This window comes from Acomys russatus, chromosome 8 (genome assembly GCF_903995435.1).
Source record: "Acomys russatus chromosome 8, mAcoRus1.1, whole genome shotgun sequence".
Taxonomy (NCBI): domain Eukaryota; kingdom Metazoa; phylum Chordata; class Mammalia; order Rodentia; family Muridae; genus Acomys; species Acomys russatus.
This window is the reverse complement of record NC_067144.1, coordinates 70,199,236-70,222,670: the sequence shown is the minus strand read 5'-3', so window position 1 is coordinate 70,222,670 and position 23,435 is coordinate 70,199,236. Positions and strand designations below refer to the sequence as shown.

General features: G+C 46.0%; 1 protein-coding gene across 1 annotated transcript; it reads left to right on the top strand.

The window, feature by feature from the left end:
* Window positions 1–1,905: 1,905 nt before the first annotated feature.
* Window positions 1,906–22,723, top strand: Gart (phosphoribosylglycinamide formyltransferase, phosphoribosylglycinamide synthetase, phosphoribosylaminoimidazole synthetase). The gene is made up of 21 exons (XM_051150265.1): window positions 1,906–2,119; window positions 3,168–3,263; window positions 3,471–3,645; window positions 4,680–4,791; window positions 5,586–5,654; window positions 6,367–6,492; window positions 8,216–8,303; window positions 8,727–8,812; window positions 9,177–9,345; window positions 10,643–10,874; window positions 13,350–13,444; window positions 13,704–13,813; window positions 14,157–14,355; window positions 15,640–15,891; window positions 16,111–16,263; window positions 17,911–18,117; window positions 19,146–19,283; window positions 20,313–20,443; window positions 20,640–20,781; window positions 22,228–22,343; window positions 22,427–22,723. The coding sequence occupies exons 1-21, from the start codon at window positions 1,975–1,977 to the stop codon at window positions 22,616–22,618; spliced, it is 3,033 nt and encodes a 1,010-aa protein (XP_051006222.1). The 5' UTR covers window positions 1,906–1,974; the 3' UTR covers window positions 22,619–22,723.
* The last annotated feature ends 712 nt before the right edge of the window (window positions 22,724–23,435 follow it).

Sequence of the window (23,435 nt, the reverse complement as noted above, 5' to 3'; positions counted from 1 at the left end):
GACAGGGTTTCTAGGTGCAGTCCTGGCTGTCCTGGAACTCACTCTGTTGACCGAACTTGCTTCAAACTCACAGAAATCCTCCTACCTCTGCCTCCCAGGTTCTGGGCCGCCTGAACCCAGCTTAAGACCCTATCTTAAAAAACAAAGAAAAAGCCGGGTGTGGTGGTGCACGCCTTTAATCCCAGCACTCGGAAGGCAGAGGCAGGCGGATCTCAGTGAGTTTGAGGCCAGCCTGGTCTACAAAGTAAGTCCAGGACAGCCAAGGCTACACAGAGAAACCCTGTCTCAAAAACAAAACAAAGAAAAGGGGCTGGAGAGATGGCTCAGTGCTCTTCTGAGTTCAATTCCCAGCAACCACATGGTTGCTCCAACCATCTATAATGTGATTGGATGTCCTCTTCTGGCATGCAGACATATATGCAGATAAAGCGCTGTTATACATAAGAATAAATATTTTAACAAAAACAAAAGCTGGGTTGGGCCAGGCATGGTGGCACACGCCTTTACTCCCAGCCCTGGGGAGGCAGAGGCAGGCAGATCAACGTGTGTTCAAGGCCACATCGAGCCTGGTCTACAAAGTGAGTGCAGGACAGCCAAGGCTACACAGAGAGACCCTGTCTTGAAGGCTCCCCCCCCCCCCCCCCAAAAAAAAAGCTGGACAGGGTGACCCATACATTTAATCTCGGCACTCCGCAAGCAGATCTCTGAGTTCAAGGCCAACCTGGAATGCAGAGGGAGTTAACAAACAAACAAAAAGCCTTCTAGGAATTGATTGCGGGTGTCCCACCTCAGCGCCCTTATCTAAACCAGTCGTTCCCATGGACTCCATTTCTAAATACCACACTCCACTCTTTTAATACCTCACAACATGGCTATGTATACTACATGAAGCTTAGAGACATTCAGAACCTAGCAGGGCTGCAGCACCTCTCTCTCCTTAACCTAGCTGTAAGCAGGTCTGCTTCATTTTTACATGCCCTCTTTTCCTGTGATTATTGTCATATTTTTCCAATTCTTACCTCCAATTTTTGAGACTCCCTCTCTCTCTCTTTGGTTTTCTATTTTGCCTGTATGTATATGTACCAAATCTGTACCTTCTACCTAAGGTGGCCAGTGGGAAAAGGTCAGGTCCCCTGGATCTGGAGTTGCAGATGGCTGTTAGCCATCATGCAGATGTTAGGAATTGAATCCAGGTTCTCTGTAAGAACAGCCTGAGCCATCTCTCCAGCTTTTGTTTCGTTCTTCAAGATAAAACTGGGTTTTCTCAGTTGGGAGTGGTGGTGCATGCCTGTAATACCAGCACTAGGTAGGCAGAGACAGGCCTGGTCTACAGAGTAAGTTTATAGGGTAGCCAAGGCTACACAAGAGAAACCCTGTCTTGAAAAACCACACACACACACACCCAGCACTTTGTCTCTGTAACCCTGGCTGCCCTGGAACTCACTCTATAGACTAAGATGACCTTGAACTCAGAGAACTGCCTGCCTCTCCCAAGTGCTGGGATGATTTATAAACTGTGATTTCCACAGCCAGACCTGGTGGTACCTGCCTGTAATCCCAACACTTGGAAAGTGGCTAAGAGGTTTGCTGCGAGTTTGAGGCTAGCCTGAGCAACTTATGACTTTCCCAAAAACATCAAAAGATTGGCTGAGGAGATGGCTCAGCAGTCACAAGCACTTGCTGCTCTTCTGGGACGCTAGGGGTCAATTACCAGCATCCACATAATGGCTAACAACCACCTATGTCACCAGTTCCAGGGGATCCAGCAGCCTCCTCGGGCCTCAGTGGACACAGGCACACCCATGGCACACAAGCACACATGGAGGCAAAACACCCGCGCACAGAACAGTTAGCAAAATAAAACACTGCCAGAAAAGAAATTTTTTTTCTAAAGTATATGCATTCTAAAATGTCAACTCTGGTTTCTTTCTGCAGGTTTTATTTTGCTTCTGAATTCCTGCTCTGCAGACAGCAATGGCAGCCCGGGTTCTTGTCATTGGTAGTGGAGGAAGGGAACATACCCTGGCCTGGAAACTTGCACAGTCTCGTCATGTCAAACAAGTGTTGGTTGCCCCGGGAAATGCAGGCACTGCTTGTTCTGGGAAGATCTCAAATGCTGGTAATTATGTCTCAAGATGGGGAGTGGTGGCTAATATTTGTTGATAGTAAATGATAGCTCACACATGCTGTATTTAAGTTTGAATGCATTCTCTGACTTTACGGTTTTAAAGTAATGTGAGTTCTCGCGTGTGGTAACCATAAGTTAGTGTGTTTTTAGCCTTATCAACCACTTGATGGAAAAAGTAACAGGGGCTGACAAGATGGCTCCTTAAGGGGGGGCAACAAATACGTAATGTAGATTTAAGGCAGATTTAAGGCATTTTATGTGTGTGCCTGTAAACGAGAAGTTGAATGGGGCTGTCGAATATGGATTCTGGTTCCACTAATGATAAGTTCATAAACTACAGTAAACAGTTTTGCAGGACTTGGGGTAAAACTAAAGCTCCTCATCTTATCCTTGCAAAGCTCTGTCTTGTTTCATCTTGTTTGCACAGTAGCCATTGTGGCATATCGTAAAGGAAAGCCAGAGGTGATAAGAGAATACCTCCTTCTCTGCAGTGCTTTGTCTAGAGACAAGGATTGTGTCTGTTTATTGAGGAGCTGGCAGGTTATGTGCTTATGCGGTTGAGGTTTTGGGCCACACCACCAGAACCACCCAGGATTATCACAAGTTACCTGCCCTTTGCAGCACTGAGGGTGGCCATGTGCTGTCTTTTGCCTCTGTACTGATATGGTTAATCCCCCTGGGCCCAGAGTGGGTATGGGCAGTCTTGCTACACTGGGCAGGCCTTTGGATGGAGAACCCCGACTTCCTCTGGGCAGGGAGAAGAGTCTTACATAGAATCATTGTTGCTTCTTTGCTTGAACAGCTCCACCACAGAGACCTTCCTGACCCAACCACATCTAACCTCTCCATTTGCCGTAGAGCAGGATTGCTTATTTTGTTCACATTTGCTATTGTTTATATATTACTAACTGTGCCAGCAAAAGCAAAAGCAACAGCAATAATTAACCTTAGCTTTTAATTACCTTACTAAGGATAGTACTCAGTTATTTGGTTAGCTGAGATACTTTTGCACATGTGGAGTTGTGTTTTCTGCCTACAGCCGTCTCCATCGATAATCATGCTGTCCTTGCTCAGTTCTGCAAAGATGAAAAAATTGAATTCGTGGTTGTCGGACCAGAGGCCCCTCTGGCTGCAGGTAAAGTTCACTTCTCGTTGTTATAAAACATGCAGTGTCTGAAGAAGGTTAGGGATTATGTGATCCAATTCATTTGTGGATGGAGAGTTGTAGTAAAATACATTACAGGAGCTTTTAGCCCTTAAAGTTTAATCTACTCATAAGGCATATTGAGTCTAAATCCCTAGACAGACCGTGGATCGCCTAGATATCTGTTTGCTCCTGTAGGAATTGTGGGAGACCTGAGCTCTGCGGGAGTACGATGCTTTGGCCCCACGGCAGAAGCAGCTCAGTTAGAGTCCAGTAAAAGATTTGCCAAGGAGTTTATGGGCCGACATGGAATCCCAACTGCACAGTGGCAAGCTTTCACCAGTCCTGAGGAGGCCTGCAGCTTTATTATGAGGTGGGTGGAAGATGACCTTTAAAGGGCAGGTGTTTTAGAATGGTATTTAAATATGAAGTCACTTTCATGTTTAAAACACATTGTTCAAGCCAGGGCTGTGGTGGCACACATCTTTAATTCTAGCATTTGGGAGGCAGAAAAGGGTAGATCTTTGTGAGTTCGAGGCCAGCCTGGTCAACAAGACCACCAAAGCTGTTACACAGAGAAACCCTGTCTCAAAAAAACAAAAAGAAAAAGACTTTAAATAAAATAATTAGTTTTCTTTTTTCAACACTAAAATAATATGAGATTCTTCAATACTTGGGAGTAGAAGCTGAGGGATCAATTCAAAGCCAGCGTGGGATACGTGGATCCAGTTTCAAACCCAAAGGAGGAGGAAAAAAGGCTTAGTGGCTCTGTGCGTGTGTCCCTTAAATAGTCTAGATTATATGTTGATGCTTCCACTACTGAGGAATCTCTAAGAAGAAATGCATACTGCCCCACAGTTGACAAGGTGCCGTGTTACAGCAAGATCTTAAACTAATGGCAATCCTCCTGCTTCAGCTTCCCAGTGCTGGGATGCTCAGCAGAGTTACTGAGTTTTTAAGGTTTTTGGGTTTTGTTTTGTTCTAATTTTATGTGTATGGTGTTTTGTCTGCATGAATGACCTCATGCCCACAGAGGTGAGAAGAGGCCTTAGATCCCTGGGTCTGGAGTTCTGACCCATATGGGTACTGAGAACCAACCCTAAGTCCATTGAGTATCCTTTCCTCCTACATGTGGAAAGTTACACGAGAAGTTAGTGAGTTAGCCAGCACACGCCTTTTTCCCCTTTGTTCTTGGGCTGAGGCGGGGGTGGAGGAAATTGGTTTTTCAAGACAGAGTTTCTCTGTGTAGTCTTGACTGTCCTGGACTTGAGCTATAGACCAGGCTGGCCTTAAACTCACAGAGATTCTGCCTCTGCCTCCCTGGGTGCTAGGAATAAAGGCGTGCGCCACCACGCCCGGCTGCAGTGAGAGTATTGTTGGATGATAAGAGCTGCCCTGTCTTTACAGTGCGGACTTCCCTGCTTTGGTTGTGAAGGCCAGTGGCCTTGCAGCTGGGAAAGGGGTGGTTGTCGCGAAGGACAGAGCAGAAGCCTGCAAAGCTGTACAGGAGATCATGCAAGTAGGTGGATGCTTCTGAAAGGTTGGTTCTCTGTGTATGAGTAAGTATGGCAGGCTTACATAAGGTGGGCCTCAAAGTGGACCAGACACTGGAAAGTTAGCTTTAATTGTACTGTGTGTTACCCATCTCTAGAAAATGGATAGTACAGAGCTGCCTCTCCTAAACCATGACTCATTCTTTTATAGTACGTTCTAACATCTTGGTGTCATCGGCCCATGGGCCTTAGAGATAAATCTCCAAGCATCCATGAGAACAGAAGGCATTTATCCCGTGTGTCCCAAGTCTTACAAGAAGAGCAGTGGGTGGATACAATGTCTCTTTTATAATCCATATTGATGATTATGACTTACCCTCTTAGAGAAATGTATACAGGGTTTTATATAATTTTCTGGACAAAGCTGCCTAGGTATATTCAGGAATAAAGATGGAAAGATGCTCATGAAAATGTCAGCAAAGTATCAGGAATGTGTTGGTCACATCTGTACAGTGTGAGCTCAACCTGCCGCCACAGTAACAACGAAAAAATCCTGCTAAATCTTCAGACAAGAAAGAATTACAGCTCGGTGTGGTGACACGCGCCTTTAATCCCAGCACTCAGGAGGCAGAGGCAGGTGGATCTTTGAGTTCAAGGCCAGCCTGGTCTACAGAGTGAGTCCAGGACAGCCAGTGCTACACAGAGAAACCCTGTCTCAAAAGAAAGAATTGCAATGCTCATGTATTTCATAACTCTCTTATGTCATTTGGTAAATGCTAAAAGATTCACAGTTTACAAGGCCTTTTATCTTTACAATTAGGAGAAGTCTTTTGGAGCCGCTGGGGAAACGGTGGTTGTAGAAGAGCTTCTGGAAGGAGAAGAAGTGTCTGTACGTATAGCCATCTCTTTGCCTGTAACACCAACACCACCACCACCACCACCAATAAAAACAACTCTCCCATTTCCTCTGGTAGCTTCCTCTGAGAACAGGAGCCCAGCAGCTTCAGGGATTCTCACACACCACACCTAGGATTCAGAGGAGCAAAAGCATATGTTCTCTTCATCAGCCCCTAGGGCTGCGGCCCTCAACCCTAATGCTGCAACCCTCTAATGCAGCTCCTTGTGTTGTGCTGACCCCCAACCATAACACTCTGTCCTTGCTACTTCATAACCTCAATTTTGCTATCATGAATCGTAATGTAAGCATCTGATATGCGACCGTTTTCAAGCGTGACAACCTGCAGGCAGAAAGCCACTGCCCCAAATGTTGGTGGGGACAGTTGAATTAAGTCACACTTTGGAGGTCCTATACATTCACAGTCTCTGTTTCCCATATACTTGTTACACGGTAAGCGCACCTTAAATACGGTGTGGGTGCCTGGTGGTCTCAGCAGCAGGAAGGTTGATCTTTGTCCTGGGTAGGAGCTTGCTTTGTGAAATGGCAGCCCTTTTAAAAATCAGATATCCAAGATGTTTGGGTTCCTGCCATATACCTTGGAATTATTTTTCAAGTTTTCTTCAGACATGAAAATACTTCCTCTCAAAAGAGGTGTGTCTGACTGTCTGACATTTAACCTAAGTGTACTAACTGATCTCCACAGTGTCTGTGTTTCACTGATGGGAAGACGGTGGCCCCGATGCCCCCAGCACAAGACCACAAGCGATTGCTGGATGGAGATGAGGGCCCCAACACAGGGGGCATGGGAGCCTACTGCCCAACACCACAGGTACCGTGCGCTGTCACCCTTTCAACTACAAGTGCTCCCTTCTGGTCTCTTAACAACCGCTTCCAACAGCCTGTGAGGGAAAAACAGGAAGTACGGTGAGGTCTGACTATGTCCCCTCCCAACTTGGGCACATCTGTATTTTAATCCCATGAGACCTAGAATTATTCTCTTCCTTTCTCAATACAGTGCACATAAAACAGCTATGTGTATATATAATAAACTGAGATCCCAGAGAGGCCGTAATTGTGCTCTCTGTACTTCATACTGACAGGCATAGTTTTGTATAAGATACCCGTATTAGCCAGATGCAATGGTGCACACCTTTAATCCAAGCAGTTGGGAGGCAGAGGCAGGCGGATCTCTGAGTTGGAGACGAGCTTGATCCACAGACAGCCAGGGCTGCAAAGAGAGACCTGTCTTGAAAAAATAAAAAAGCTGGGCTGGAGAGATGGCTCAGAGGTTAAGAGCACTGGCTGTTCTTCCAAAGGTCCTGAGTTCAATTCCCAGCAACCACACAGTGGCTCATACCCAGAAAGAGAGAGAGATTTCAAACAAAGAATCTGTTTTTTTAACTAGAATGGATTAGCACTCTAGAAACTCACCTAGTTGTTTTCATTGCTGATAACCATTCTTATCTGTGCTACTGCTTTCCTTGATTAAATGATTAATATCAGCCAGGCATGGTGGTGCACGCCTTTAATCCCCGCACTGGGGAGACAGAGGCAGGTGGATAGCTGTGAGTTCCAGACCAGCCTAGTCTACAAAGACAGTTCCAGGACAGCCAGGGCTATTACACAGAGAAACCTGTCTTGAAAAAAAAAAAAAAAAAAAAAAAAAGATTAATATCTGAGCCAGGTTAGTGGCACTTGGGAGGCAAAGAATGCGGATCTCTGAGTTCAAAGACAGCTAGGGCTACCTAGGGAGTCCCTGTCCCAAAAAAAGCAAAAATAAGCAAGCACTTTTTGTTTGTTTGTTTGTTTGTTTGTTTGTTTTGGTTTTTCTTTTTTATTTTTTTAGGATTTTATTTATTTATTGTATATGAGTGCTCTATCTGCATATACACCTGCACGCCAGAAGCAGACACCAGATCTCATTATAAATGGTTGAGAGCCACCATGTGGTTGGTGGGAATTGAACTCAGAACCTCTGGAAGAGCAGACAGTGCTCTTAACCACTGAGCCATCTCTCCAGCCCTTGTTTTGATTTTTGAAGGCAGGGTTTCTCTGTGTAGCCTTGGCTGTCCTGGGCTCGCTTTGTAGGAAAACTTTTAATTTTAGCATTATGTCTGAGGAAATCTTGAGTTAGGTTCTTTAAGCCCTGTGGAGCGAAATAGTGACTGCCATTGATGTACTGACAGGAAGTGAGCAAGCCTACACTTGACAGCGTTCCCAGGCTGAGAGCTTAACTATTTTGATGTGTTTGGTGAAGTGTTGAGGAAAAGTGAAAGTGGACATGTACTAACATTTGCCACAGATGTGTCCTTCACTGTGAGACATTTTATCTCTTAGAGTTCTTTGCTGTTCAGTGAAGATAAGGGCCAATGTGAGGGCTTGTTTTGTTTTGTCTCTTTGGAGAGAGTCTCTATGGCCCTGGCTGGTGTGGAAATCTTTCTGTAGACTAGGTTGGCATCGCAGGTATTAAAGGAACACACCTCCACACCCAGCCTAAATGATTTAAAAACAAAACAGACAGTTTCACTTAAATGTTTCTGTGTGTTCCCCAGGTTTCTAAAGATTTGTTACTAAAAATTAAAAACACTATTCTTCAGAGGACAGTCGATGGCATGCAGGAGGAGGGTGCGCCTTACACAGGTAAGCAGCGCTCACAGGTCATCTGTACAGTAGCCTCCAACTTCTGATGGAAACTGGTTTCTCTTTCTCACAATTTTAATCATATTAAAATGTTAGTATTAGAAGCTTGTGTTCTAGGACCGGAATTGTAGCTCAGTTAGTGGAATGCTTGCCTAGCATGCATGAAGCAGCCCTGGTTCTATCTCTTCTACTACCATATAATGGGTGTGGTGGGGCGCACCTGTGCTGGGATAAGGAGGTCGGAGGATCAGAAGTAAAAAGCTATCCTCAACTTACAGGTTCAAGGCCAACCTGAGATATGCGAGACTTTGTCTCAAAAAACAATTCATATTCTAAGTTTTATAGTTATAGTACGTGTGGTCATTGCATCATTATAGATTTCCTTTCTCTGAATTTTTTTTTCTTTTTTCTTTTTTAATAAAGGAATTCTCTATGCTGGTATAATGCTGACCAAAGATGGCCCAAAAGTTTTGGAGTTTAATTGCCGTTTTGGTGATCCAGAATGCCAAGTGAGTAACAATAAATAAAATGCTGCCTGGTATGGTGGTGCATGTCTTTAATCCCAACAGTTAGAAGGTAGAGGCAGGGGGATCTCTGAGTTCATGGCTAGTCTGGTCTACAGGGTGAGTTCCAGATGGCCGGGGCTGCAGAGCTCTGCCAGTGATGATGATTATAATAGTAGTGGTGATAAAAATGACAGCAACAATAACAACTACTTTTGAGAAGAAAAGCATTATTTTATTCTCACAGTTCATCGCTCTTGAAATAGTTGCCCTTGAGAAGCATTTGTTAGCATCCCAGTGAATAAAATAGGCGAATAGAGGGACAACTGTGAAAGCCCATCTCGGCTGCCGCACTGGCCTGGTCTTTCAGGTAATCCTCCCGCTTCTGAAAAGTGACCTTTATGAAGTGATTCAGTCCTCCTTCGATGGCCTGCTGAGCGCATCGCTGCCTGTTTGGCTAGAAAACCACACTGCCGTAACTGTTGTCATGGCGAGCAAAGGGTACCCTGGAGCCTGCACCAGGGGTGTGGAGATCACGGGTGAGTAGCTGTGAGTGAAAGCTGAGTTACAGTGAGCTGCTGCTTACTTCCTCCCTGCACCAGGGAATGTGAGTAACCAACCAAATTTCCAGTGGAACCCTGCTGCCTTGCACTTCCGCCTCCCCGGGCCAGCGTGGTAACGGATGGCGTGAAATTCAGCCTAGTTAGCTAGCATGAATAAGATTTTGAAGACACAAACTCTGCTTTATGCGGGTTGACGCGTTAGAGTACAGTGTGCTGGAGATTGATTTCTGTGCCAGAATTCAAAGTTTGAAAGGTCTAGTTTTTCTCACTCACCCCCCTTGATGATGATGATGATGACGGTGATGTATACAGCATTCTGTCCACACGCCAGAAGAGGGCGCCAGATCTCATTATAGATGGCTGTGAGCCACCATGTGGTTGCCGGGAATTGAACTCAGGACCTTTGGAAGAGCAGCCGGTACTCTTAACCCCTGAGCCATCTCTCCAACCCATCACCCTCTTTTTTTTTTTTTTTTTTTTTTTTTTTTTTTTTTTTTTTAACAGGCCAAGAGGTATCTGGTTGAGTCTGCTGATAAATGAAAATGAAGTGCCAGATAAGTTGTGCTATCTGGCCAAAGCCTGTGGTCCCTAGCATGCCCTACCACGTAGCCGTTAGTAGTACTCAAATAGTAGGTTTTGTTCAGGAACTATATTCATACTCTTGCCCAACAAAGTAAACAAGAAGTCTGTCACCATGAAATCTGACACAGTCAGGAATTTTTTTGCTTTTAAAGGAACAGAGACACAAGATTGAAATTTCCCTCAGATTGAGGCTGAGCAGTGTAATAGTGACTCCAGTAAAGCGCTATGGGACCTTACCAACATGCGTAAAGCTATCTGTGCTGGGTGGCACTGTGGTCAGAATACCCAGGGACACTGTCACGCCAGGTGTGGTGAGGAGACTGGGGTACAGAGGTGAGAGCTGGTTATCTTTGTAGCTGGCTGTTTCACGTGCTAAGGAAATGGTATAGCTTTTAAACTTCTTGTGAAGAAAAAGTATCGATACGTTTAAGTCTTGACCACTCCAGACTTTTTTTCCCTCCCTCGTTGAACCTATAGTTTTATTCTAGTTTTCTCTCACATCCCAAAAACTAGCATTATTAAAGTAGGGCCACAGCACAGGATAACATGTTACTTTAAGATCTCTGAGGCCAGGCATGGTAGAGGGCACCTTTAATCGTGGGACTTGGAAAACAGGCAGGAAGGAGGACACCAAGTCTGTATAGTGAGGACCTGCCTCAGAAAACTTCCTTCTTCACTCTGCTTTCTACAGGGTTTCCTGAGGCCCAGGCGTTAGGCCTACAGGTCTTCCATGCAGGCACTGCTCTTAAGGATGGAAAAGTGGTGACCAGCGGGGGCAGAGTCCTCACAGTGACAGCCGTCCAGGACAATCTTATGTCAGCCCTTGGTGAAGCCAGGAAAGGACTCGCCGCTATAAAGTTTGAGGGAGCAGTTTACAGGAAGGACATCGGCTTCAGAGCTGTGGCCTTCCTCCAGCGGCCCAGGTAAAGGTTCCCTCGAGGCAGGGTCATAAGTGGCCTGCGTGGCTGGGGAGGAATGTCGCTACCTGAATGCTAAGCCAGCCTGTATTCCCTTCTACCTGTGGAGCTGAATGCGTCTTGGTTTTGCTTGGAGCTAAACTATTTATAGGCTGAGACAAGAAGGCCAACTCAAATTTGAGTCCAGTCTATAGTAAGACCTTTTATGTCACCTGCCCCCCCCCTAGAAAAAAAGATCAAAGCAATATTTGAATAAAAGGAAAATTCTTTTTGCCAGTCCCTTATCTTTGAAAAGTTTGTCACAATTATGGTGACCCCTTGTGTGGTTGGACGATCCTGAGCTCAAGTCTGCTCCTGGTTTGTCCCTTCATTACCTGGATATTACCTGGATGCATGTTTAATCCCTTACTCATTCATTTATTAACAAATATTTCCTATAAAATAAATAAACTGTTGGTTGCCACATGAGTGTTTTGATTTTTTTTTTTAAGATTATCATATATCACATTGCTTTTCATTAAGTTCTTCCGTGGGAGGGTGTATGAGGGTGTTTTCCTATATGTTATGCACCTCATGTGCCTGGTGTCCTCAGAGGTCAGAAGAGGTCCCATGGATCTGGGCTTAGGGCTGGGTGTGAGCCACCATGTGGGTGCTAGAAACCAAACCCAGATCATCTGCAAGAGCAGCAGTGCTCTTAATCACTGAGCCAGCTCTCTCAAAAAATAATTAACAGCTTGAACTGGTGAAAGACACATTTTTTTTAACCCTTTTGTAAATACACTACACTAAAACACTGCCAAATTTGGGGGGTATTACTTTAAAATTATAAGAATTCGCAGAAATTCTCTACCTTAAGACACTGAATTTTGCTTTTTTTTTTTTTTTTTTTTTTTTTAGTTTTTCGAGACAAGGTTTCTCTGTGATATCTTGGCTGGTCTGGAACTCACAGCACTCCAACTGCCTCTACCTCCCAAGTGCTGGGATTAAAGGCATGCACCACCACACCCAGCACTGTTTTTCTTTTTAGACAGTCTTGCTATGACACCCTGGCTGGCATGGAACTCACAGAGATCCAATGGCCTATGCCACTATGCTCAGCCAGGGACTTAATCCTGAGTTCTTCCAAATGAAGAAAAAGATGTCACAGTGCCAGTCATGTCCTGTATGAGTGACCCTGGACTGCAGGCACTGACATTTCTTCATCCCAGTAAGCCAAAATCTCTCCTTTGCAAGGGAAAACAAAGGAATTCGCAATACTATTCCCAAACTTGATTTCTACAGGACAGTTTGTCCTTTTGTAAAGCAATATTCTGTGTATTTCTACTGCCCTCCGCTATGTGAAAACTGATAGAGCAATATACTCAGGTGGTAAGAACTCATTTGGGATTTTAGGGATATTTTTACAGAATTCTTAATCCTAATTCCTTTTTTTTTTTTTAATTTGGTTCTGGCATTTTATGTTACACTGAAATTGACCTGAGAACAGACGACGTTCTCATCTGCCATGTTAACCCTAGAGAAGTTGAGGCTGAGGTATTGGGAGTCAGGGGTGGAGACTCTCAAGTAATAGTTTCCACTTCGCTAGTTGAGGAAAGTTGGGTGGTAATGACAGCTGCCCAAAATTGTTCCACTCGGGTGAACAATACACTTAAAAATGGCTAAGACAAAAAAAAAAAAAAAAAAAAAAAAAAAAAAAAATGGCTAAGACGGTAAATTGAGTGCATATTTTATCACAACTCACACTGCGGGAGGAAGACTGGGAACCCAAGGTCACTCACAGCTGCAGAGCAAGTTTGAAGCCCTCCTGTCTCAAAAGTTTGCTTATTTTTAAAAATAGTGTATTTAGCAGCCTCTGTGATGCCATCAGAGCAGCCGGGGAGGGTGACGAGCAGCCGGGGAGGGTGACGAGCAGCCAGGGAGGGTGACGAGCACCCTTCAGTTCCTGCTCCACAGTCTGGTGCGAACAGGCACTGACTTAAGACAGCCCAAGCACCTTACTGGATGTGAGAACCAAGTGTGTCCTGCTGCACTGTTCCTTTACACACTCGGCCTCCAGGGGGAGGGGTGATCCTAGGTGTGGCCCCATGTGGGTGTGCACTCTCGTGTGGATGCCTGAGGTTAATAGGAGAACCCTCTTTACCCTTCCCCCTTATCCTTTGAGAGAAGGTCTCTCAGAGGAACTCAGCTCCCTGGTCTGGCTAGTCTCTCTAGCCAGCTTGCTTTGGGGAGCCCCTATCTCCACTTTCCCAGGCTGGGATTTCAGGCAGGCAGCCATATCCGTCCAGCTCCTGTGGTAATTGCTTAGCCACGGAGCCATTTCCCTAGCCCTAAAGCTGACGGGTGTGGTGGTACTGTCTTTAATCTCAGCACAGGCGAGCAGATCTCTGAGTTCCAGGACAGCCAGACCTACATAGACCCTCTCAAATAATAATTTCCCCTGGCACTGAGGTGATATCTTGGTTTTCATTTTCATCTCCTTAGGGGCCTGACTTACAAGGAATCTGGGGTAGACATTGCAGCTGGAAATATGCTGGTTAAGAAAATCCAGCCTTTAGCAAAAGCCACCTCCAGACCAGGTAAATTGACCCTGTTCCCCTGCCAACAGTTTGATGGTATTGTGAGTTGACTTGGGCCTTACATTTAACTGCTAGGTTTCCTTTAATTTATTCTTGAGCCAAGCACATCGTGCCATCTTGGTCAAGCGTCTGTGCTCCTGAGTCTCTCCCGACTCAGAAAAAGTAGCTCTTACGTTAGCCCTTGTCAGGAGGAAACAGTGCCAGTATTCATGGGCTCATCAGTTAAAATGGAACAAGTAATTTGCTTCCTCTCCAACAGGCTGCAGCGTTGACCTTGGAGGCTTCGCTGGTCTTTTTGATTTGAAAGCGGCTGGCTTCAAAGATGCTCTTCTAGTCTCTGGGACAGACGGGGTGGGGACCAAGCTAAAGGTAACCAGACACTTGCAGTTAAAGGTTTTATGAAAGAGAAAAGGAAATTTGTCTTTCAAGTGAGTTTTATGCTTATCAAATAGCCATTTTCTTCTTAACACACATGAGCTAAAAAAAAAAAAAAAAAAAAAAGAGCCATGGCGTCTGTTTATCTTTGCTGTATAGCACAGTAAACACTAGTCCTGGAGTTTCTCGGGTTGAAAGGTTCTCTTAGCAAAGAAGAGGAAACTGTATATCTTGTCCAAATGCAGCTTCCTTTCCCTGGGGTGTTTGCCAACCACTGGGTGAACCCACAAAATAAAAGGCGGGGCTCATTCTCTGTGTGGCTGTTTATATTCTACAGATCGCCCAGCACTGCAATAAACACACCACCATTGGTCAAGACCTGGTCGCAATGTGTGTAAATGACATCCTGGCACAGGGAGCGGAGCCCCTCTTCTTCCTCGATTACTTCTCCTGTGGAAAACTTGACCTCAGTACAGCTGAAGCTGTCGTTGCTGGAATTGCTGAGGCTTGTAGGCAAGCTGGCTGTGCTCTCCTGGGTATGACCCATTGACCCACGGGTACTCTGTGCTGCCTGTCAGTCACGTAGTCTTAGACCTGCCCCATCTCATAGTCCTGAGCTGCCAGGCAGGCTCGTCTTTCTCCGTGTGTCTCAAGGGCACACTGGGAAGGTTGAGGCCTTTTTCCTCCTGACTGGGCCTAACACAGGGGAGATAGACTGCTGGAATTGTGTAGGTTAAAGTATAGTTTCCCTAAGAAGTGGAATAAAGAATAAAATGTAACCAGGCAGTAGCAGCACTCTTTTAATCCTACCACTTGGGAGGGAGAGGCAGGAGGATCTCTGTGAGCTCAAGGCTGCACACATACATACACAAAAAAGTGTCTTGAAGGAAAAAAAAAAAAGAATAAAATGTAACTTCAGTTTCATAGATATACTGCTTAACTTTATATGAGGGAGTTTTGTTTTTTAGCAAAATTAATTTTTAGATAGACCAAGAAACAGAACTGTTTCTTCTACTTCATTTCAGGGTTGGTGTAGTAGTGTGTGCTTATTATCCTAGCATTGGAAGCTGAAGCAGAAAGATTGCTGAGAGTTTGAGCTAGCCTGGGCTATATAGCAAGACTCTTGTCTCATTGGGGAAAAAACTGTACACTACTATATCTGTAGACACATCCACTCTCAAGGGCAAAAGTTGCCTTTCAAGCATTTTTACAGTACCTTTTCTAAGCTGGAGTCTGCAGTGCCCCTCTTGTGTCTTCATGTGGTATGAACACAGCACTGTGCTGGGGTGGGGGGGGCGGCATTTTTAGCGAGACAGCTCTGTACCATTATCCGGACGGTGGAGTGACTAAAACTCAGGGCTGAGCCTGGCTCTGCAGTTAGAACACCTGCTACTCATCCAGGGAACCTGGGTGTGATTCCTAGAGCCCACATATCAGCTCCCTGTAACTCCAGTTCCAGGAAATCTACTGTCCTCTTCTGTCCTTCATAGCTACCAGGCATGTGCATGGTACATGCAGGGAAACATTCATACATATAAAGTGGGAAAAAAATTTAAAAAGAAAAAGAAAAGAAAGTAGTTCTGAATCACACTAGTATAGAATCTTCTTAAATCCAACTGAGCATTCACAGACCAGAGTGGAGATGTTTGACGGCCATGTAAGGCCTGCAGTGGTGTCATCTCTTCGCTGTTAGTTGGCATTCATGCTCCCCCTAGAAACCAGGACACAGCTTCACATTGGCTGTTCATGTTAAGTGTGGCTCCTGTCACTGTTCAAGCAGACTCGAAGACCATGGGATGTCTTCGTCCTTGTCTTTCCAGGAGGGGAGACCGCAGAGATGCCTGACATGTACCCTCCTGGCGAGTACGATCTTGCTGGCTTTGCTGTTGGTGCTGTGGAGAGAGACCAGCAGCTCCCTCGGCTGGACAGGATCGCAGAAGGCGATGCTGTTGTTGGAATAGCTTCGTCGGGTCTTCACAGCAATGGCTTTAGCCTTGTGAGGAAAATTGTGGAGAGGTCTTCACTCCAGTACTCCTCTGCAGCGCCTGATGGTTGTGGTGATCAGACTTTAGGTAAATTGACCCTTGCTGTCCCGCTTGTAAATGACTGAGCAGCCGATCAGGGGCAAACGCTGATCACCTAACACTAGAACCCATGGTTTTCCTGCCTATGTAATATTACAGGGCTGATGTTCCATGCGAGGTCATGACCAATGTTTGTCTCAGAAGTGTTTTTATGTTTAGGTTTCACATGTGTGGGCTAAGATTTTGTGTTTTCTCTCCACTCCACAGGGGACTTACTTCTAACTCCAACCAGGGTCTACAGCCATTCGCTGTTGCCCATCATACGGTCAGGCCGTGTCAAAGCTTTTGCTCATATCACTGGAGGCGGATTGCTGGAGAACATCCCCAGGGTCCTCCCTCGGAAATTAGGAGTGGATTTAGGTAAGCTCACCACAGCAGACTAGGATTTAAGAAATGCTAAAGAGAGAAAGCGTGTGCTGTGGGTAGTGAGTGCGTACATGGCTACACGGGGAATGTTTTTGTTGGCAGGCTTTGAACTCATGGAGACTATCATGGAATGAGACCCTGTGTCAAAGAAACAAAAACCAATTATCATAGATGTGCTAAACAGGAGGAGCCAGTAATCAGCTCCACCAGTTCTGGGCTGAGACAGGGCTTAGCACATGTTCTTGCAGAGGACCTGGATTTGGAACTCAGTAGCATGTGGCAGTTCATAACCATTAGTAACTCCAGGTCCAGGGGATCCTGATGTCCTCCTCTGACCTCTGAGGGCATAAAGGACACATGGTACACATATATTACAGAGCAGAACACTTATCACATTAAATAAAACATGAATCTGGAAAATATCTAGTACAGCGTGGTCTGTATGGAAAGTTCCAGATGCCCTCCCCCCTCATTAAAAAAAAAAATCTTTTTAGTAAAAATCCATCTTAGACAGGATTTTTCTTGCTGTGATAAAGACCTAGACCAAAAACAACATGGGAGCTGGGTGGTGGTGGCACACGCCTTTAATCCCAGCAGGAAGGTAGAGGCAGGCAGATCACTGTAAGTTTGAGGCCAGCCTGGTCTACAAAGTGAGTCCAGGATAGCCAAGGCTACACAGAGAGACCTTGTCTATAAAAACAACAACAACAACATGGGGAAGGAAGGGTTTATTTATCTTCTCCTGCCATGATCCATCACTGAGGGTAGTGAGGGCCGGAACTCCAAGCAGGAACTTGGAGGTAGTAACTGAATCAGAGGCTTAGGCGCGGGGGAGTGCTGCTTACTGGCCTGTGTTCCCTATGGCCTACTCAGCCTGCCTTCTTATTCCACCCAGGACCTCCAGCCCATTGGTGACACTGCACTCAGTGATCTGTCCCCACAGGCTTGCCTACTATCAAGTCTTAAGGAGGCACTTACTTGGTTGAGGATCGTCTGCTTAGATCACTCCAGCTTGTCTCAAGTTGACCAAAAAAAAAAACCAAACAAACAACAACAAAAAAAAAATCCAACCAGGACAAAAGCTAAATTCTTTTTCTTTAAGGTCATCCTAAATAATTCCAGTATGGTTTTTGTAAATTAAATCCTATAAGCCATACACTCCAAGAAATTATTCGTGCTACTTCGTTATTGATGAGTTTTGTGCCAGTGTCTGTAACTAAGCCGTTACTTGAGAAGCAGTTGATGTCTGGCTAGTGACAAAGGAGGAGCAGTAGGCCAGCTCAGAGCGTAAACTCTAAAAGAAATTAAAGAACAAGGTGTTTGTCAGAAAACCTTCTGTAGCAGGACTGTCCTCCAAGATGTCCTGCATGGTGCTGAAGGGACATGCTGCCATCATCTGGACAGCATCAGCAAGCGCTTACAAAGGAGCCCGCCAGTCTCTGCTGTAGTCAGCTGCTCGCACATCCAAGCCCTTAGGGGGCTCTGAAGATCCAGTAGTTCAGGAAGCATAGAGCCTCCCTCCTCCAAGTGTCCGAGCTGACAGAACATGGTTCTGCTCTGCTCAGACGAAGTTCTGGCTGGGACTCCTGGGTGCTCTCTGTATGGGACAGTGGGTAATCGGGTGACTCTTGTTGTTTTGAGATGCCTGCACCTGGAGGGTTCCCAAGGTCTTCTCGTGGCTGCAGCAGAAAGGACAGCTCTCTGAGGAAGAAATGGCCAGGACGTTCAACTGTGGCATTGGAGCTGCCCTCGTGGTGTCAAAGGACCAGGCAGAGCAGGTTCTGTGTGACATTCGGCAGCGCCAGGAAGAGGCCTGGGTGATAGGCAGTGTTGTTGCCTGTCCTGAAGGTAATAGCTTCTTCCTGCATTTTAAGTTTATAGTCTTGAGCTTAACTCAGCTCTACCACTCAAGCCCTCATCTGCCCTTCCACCCTCGCCATAGTGTCTGTCCTAACCTGCACAACCATAATTCATCTACCCTGGTGCCAGAACACGTTTTCTCTTTGGGACCTTAACATGCACAGCAGCCACGCTGCACGGGATGATTTCCCAGGATGATGTCACTACACAGAGCACCTTGCGCTTCTGCTAGAGGTTTAGCTCAACCCAAGCACCCATGAGTGGACGCCTTACCGGTTCTGTATATTCTCAGAACCCGATCAGAATTTGACAGGGTGGCAGACAGAGCCATTCAGGTACTAACAGTGCTGTCAGAGTTACTGATCTTGCTTCTGTCTGCCTTTCTACTCTGCTGTGTAGGTTTTCTTTTCAGGCCCGCTCTCCCAGTGCTGGGCAGCAACTTCCTTCAGCTTACACTGCAGTAAGAAGCCTTCCCTTTCTCAAAAACAGCATCCTAGGTCAGTCTTGACTGGCCTTGCTGGGTCACTGGTCTCCCAGGAAGTCAGACTGTCATCGCACCATGTGAACAGGCTCACAGGAGGGTTGAGGGGCTGAGGAAAATGCGGCAGGCAGTGTTTATGTAGCCCTGCTTCGCCGTACTGATGCAGTCTACAGCGCTTAGCTGAAGAAGTGATTACACACGTTCATCTCCTTAAGTGTGTTGTCAAGAGTAAGAAATGGGGCTGGAGGGATGGCTCAGCGGTTAAGAGCACTGACTGCTCTTCCAGAGGACCCAGCACCCACACGGCAGCTCACAACTGTCTATAACGCCGAGATCTGACACTCTCATATAGATATATATGCAGGTAAAACACCAATGCACATTAAATAAAGGTAAATGTTATTATGACCTGGTGTTTTAGTTTCTGTATATTTTACTTTCAGAGTAAGATACAATATTGTAAAGTTTTCTTTTGCTTTTCTATTATTCCTATTAATTCATACTTGTTCTTATTATGCATAAAATTGAAATGAAGATTCTCCTCGGGTCAGAGTCAAGAATCTGATTGAAACCATGCGAACACATGGGTCTGTGGTGACAAATGGCTTTCTGAGAAGTAATTTCCCTGCCCAACAAAAGAAGGCAAGAGTGGCTGTCTTAATATCCGGAACAGGTAAAGCATGGCTTCTCTCCACCACCGTTCACACAGACAGCAAGGATGCTCTCAGCAGGACCTGGGATGGGGATCAAAATGAGCATGTGCAGAAAATGGTTATGAGAAGTTAAGAAGCTAGAATGGGCAACCTGGCGTGCACAGCTTTATCCCAGTAAAGCAGGCAGATTCCCGAGTTTAGTGACTGCCTAGTCCACACACTGGGAACCAGGCCAGCCGGGACCACGCAGTGAGGCCTCCAAAACACAGGCTGGAAAAGTGGCTCAGAGTTGAGGGTACTTGATGCTCTTTCAGAGGACCTAGGCTCTGTCCCCAGCACCCACATGGTGACTTACCAGCACCCTTAAGTGTGGTTCCAGGACGTGTGACGCACTCTTCTGAATTCTGGGTACCTGGGCACATGGTGCACATGCATGCAGGCCAACCGCTCACACACAAAATCCTTTAAAATCTTAAAAACACAGCAAAAAACAAAAAGATGAGCCAGGCATGGTGCCGCACACCTTTAATCCCAGCACTTGGGAGGCAGAGGCTGGTAGATCGCTGTGAGTTCAAGGCCAGCCTGGTCTGAGTCCAGGACAGCCAAGGCTACACAGAGGAACCCTATCTCAGAAAAAAGGAAAAATAGTATGAATTCTGGGTAGGAGAGATTTAATTCTATCAGTTACCACAACGTAACTTTGCTGCTTGCTTTTAGAATCGCCACATAGCCAGGGTGGCCTAGCCTCGGCATAGGATAGAGCCACCATGCCAGGCACTGGCTGTTTTTCCCAACAATAGCATTGCTCTGAACAGTATGACTAGCGGTGCGTTGTTAAAGGCACCTGAGCATTTCTATAGATGATAGCCTCAGTGCCATGGCTGCCTTCAGCGTTTCTATGGCTGCCTTTCTGGGTGCTCTTACAGTTTGAATATATTTGAGGCCCAAGTTTATGGTAAAGCAGAGGCCGTTCTGACGGGCAAGGGCGTTGTGAGGAGGACTAAGCTTTCAGGGATGAGAGCTCACTTGTTTTTCCGCTGCCTTTGCAGGGTCGAACCTCCAGGCACTCATAGACAGCACTGGGGATCCCAAGAGCTCTTCACACATTGTTGTTGTCATCTCCAACAAGGCTGCCGTCGCTGGCTTAGACAAAGCAGAAAGAGCTGGCATTCCCACCAGGGTGAGCTACTGCAGAAACACCTTTCCTGCAGGCTGCAAACTCACACTGCTCTCCCAAGGTCACAGGGGCACTTGTGTAATGGTGGGACTTCGCAAGTGTGTGCGTGCATCTTCCCCACTCAAGTGTGGACTCTGCAAATGGTGTGTTTAGATTATTGTTAATTCACTGAAGAGGTTGTTTATCTTTTCTGTTGCAGGTAATTAATCATAAATTATACAAAAATCGTGTTGAGTTTGACAACGCAGTTGACCACGTCCTGGAAGAGTTCTCTGTAGACATAGTCTGTCTTGCAGGATTTATGAGAATTCTTTCTGGCCCTTTTGTCAGAAAATGGGATGGTAAGCAAACAGCCATCACACCTAGGTCTGTCGATATGGAATGTAGTTAGTTACCTTTGCTTTGGCTCCAGAAGTGCCCACACAGGGTTTACTGAGCAGTTGGCTCGGCTGTTACATTGGCTGTCGCTAATCACAGTAGGCACACTTCACTGTCAGAGGAGCGCCAGCGAGACCCTGTTCCTTCTTTGGAGACAAGAAAAAGGGAGACTCAGTCCACAACTGTAACCCCAGCATCCTGAGGGTGAGGGGAGGACTGGAGGTCAAGGGCAGCAAGTTCATACGAGACACACAGAAGCTAAGCAGAGGAAGGGGAGAAAAAACAAGAGGAAGGGCCTATATATCCCAAGTTGAAGAAAGACCTGAGCAGAAAACTTGGACTCACTTTGTAGACCAGGATGACCTCGAACTCAGCGATCTGCCTGCCTCCTGAGTGCTGGGATTTTTTAAAGGTGTACGCCACCACGCCCAGCTTTCATGTGTTACTCTTACAGAGGACCTGAGTTCAATTCCCAGCAATACCACATGACAGTTCACAACCATCTGTAACTCCGATTCCAAGGCACCCAACACCTTCTGGCCTCTTCAGGCACCAGGCACATTTATAGTGCACAAACATACATGCAAGCAGAGCATTTTGGGGGCTGGAGAGATGGCTCAGTGGTTAAGAGCACTGGCTGCTCTTCCAGCGGTCCTGAGTTCAATTCCCAGCACCCACATGGTGGCTCACAACCATCTATAATGAGATCTGGTGCCTTCTGACATGCAGGCACACATGCAGGTAGAACACTGTATACATAATAAATAAATCTTTTAAATTTTTTCATAAAATAAGATAACAATAATTTAAAAAACAGACCAGTAACTGGGGGTTTAATTCTGTGGTAGAGGACTTACCTACACGGCATGTACAAGGCCATGATACCTGATACCACAGAAAGATTCATGCTCTCCTATATGACACAGAGGAGACGGCATGGAAAGCACATTGATAAATGCATCTATGTCAGTGGATCTCGTGGGTTCTAGGCCAGCCCAGACTATAAGAGAACCCTGTCTCAAAAAATCAAAAAAAGAAAGAAAGAAGGAAAATGCACCTGTGTCTTTAGTCTCTCTACCTTTTTCTCATGCATTTTAGTTACTCTGTGTGCCTTGGGGAATGAGTCTCCTCAGCATGCCTGTGGTAGTTAGAGGACACTTTGTAGGGCTAGGTGCCCTTGGATTGAGCTCAGATCATCGGGCATGGTGACAGGCACCCTTTCCCGCCTGCAGCCATCCTGCCAGACCATTCTCTCCTTAAGAGCTCTGCATCCTGTTGTCATCAGTTTTCTGCATCTGGGCCTCTTCCCTCTAGAGTTTATTTTCTAAAGTAAATGTAGTTGATCCTTTGTCCCTTTAACAGAATAAACAGGGTCTGAAGCTTCTGACTCCTGCTGCTTTGCCTTCTAGGGAAAATGCTCAACATCCACCCATCCTTGCTCCCTTCTTTCAAGGGTTCAAATGCTCATGAGCAAGTCCTGGAAGCTGGAGTCACAGTCACAGGCTGCACTGTACACTTTGTAGCTGTGAGTATGGCTTTTCCTACCAAACCTTTGCCCCTAGTGTCTGTCTAGAAAGCAAAGCTGGAAACATTTGCTTCCTTTTCCAGGAAGACGTAGATGCTGGACAGATCATCCTACAAGAAGCTGTCCCTGTGAAGAGGGGTGACACTGTGGCAACTTTGTCTGAAAGAGTCAAAATAGCAGAACATAAGATCTTCCCTGCAGCCCTCCAGCTGGTGGCCAGTGGGACTGTGCAGCTTGGGGAAGACGGCAAGATCCATTGGGCCAAAGAGCAGTGAAGCCCGGTGCTGAAGGACTGGCTGTTGGCTTGGTGCCTTTTCATCATACCTTGACCCAAACTAAAATAAACAGAGTCATTAAAAACAAAAACTTAATTGGCTTTTTAAAGACATTCAGAAGTGGGATGGTCTAGGCCTATGCTGGGCACACACATCTGAACCCGGATGAGAGATTGCCAAGCTTACTGCCTACCATGCTTTTCTGCTCTCAGAGCTTTGTGAACAAACAGCCACACCCAGTCCAGAGGCAGCCATCCATCCTTGAACTGCTGAGTTCAGCCTGCACAACTGAATTCCTCACCTAAGGGTCCCTAAAGACCAAGTTGAAATCCTCCCTTACTCAGCCAGCACTCAGAGACAGAGGCAGGCGGATCACTGTGACCCATGTGGTCTACAGATCTAGTTTCAAGACAGCCAGGGCTACACAGAGAGGTGGAGGGAAGTGAGTCAGCTACCACAGCAACAGACCTGCTGTGCTAACAGGCCTTGCTCACTAGTGCAGGTAGGGCACCCCAGGCCTCGTCACCCCTTTTCTTTTCCCTTTGACTTGTAAGAAACCTCCCACAGATGGCTCGAAGTGTGGTTAAGATAGCGGACTGGGTCTGCAGAGATCTCCACAGTTAACGCTCCTGTCCTGTGCAGTTTAAGGGACCATTGGGAGACAAATGGTACAGGCTCATGAAAGCACACATGCAGAAACCGGTTACAGGAAGGCAGTACAAACCTTTGACCTGAGAAGCTGAAACATTCATTTCGGTCCTCAGTACTGCAAGAGTAGTGAGTGAATCAATGAATGTTCCAGATCTTTATTCCATTT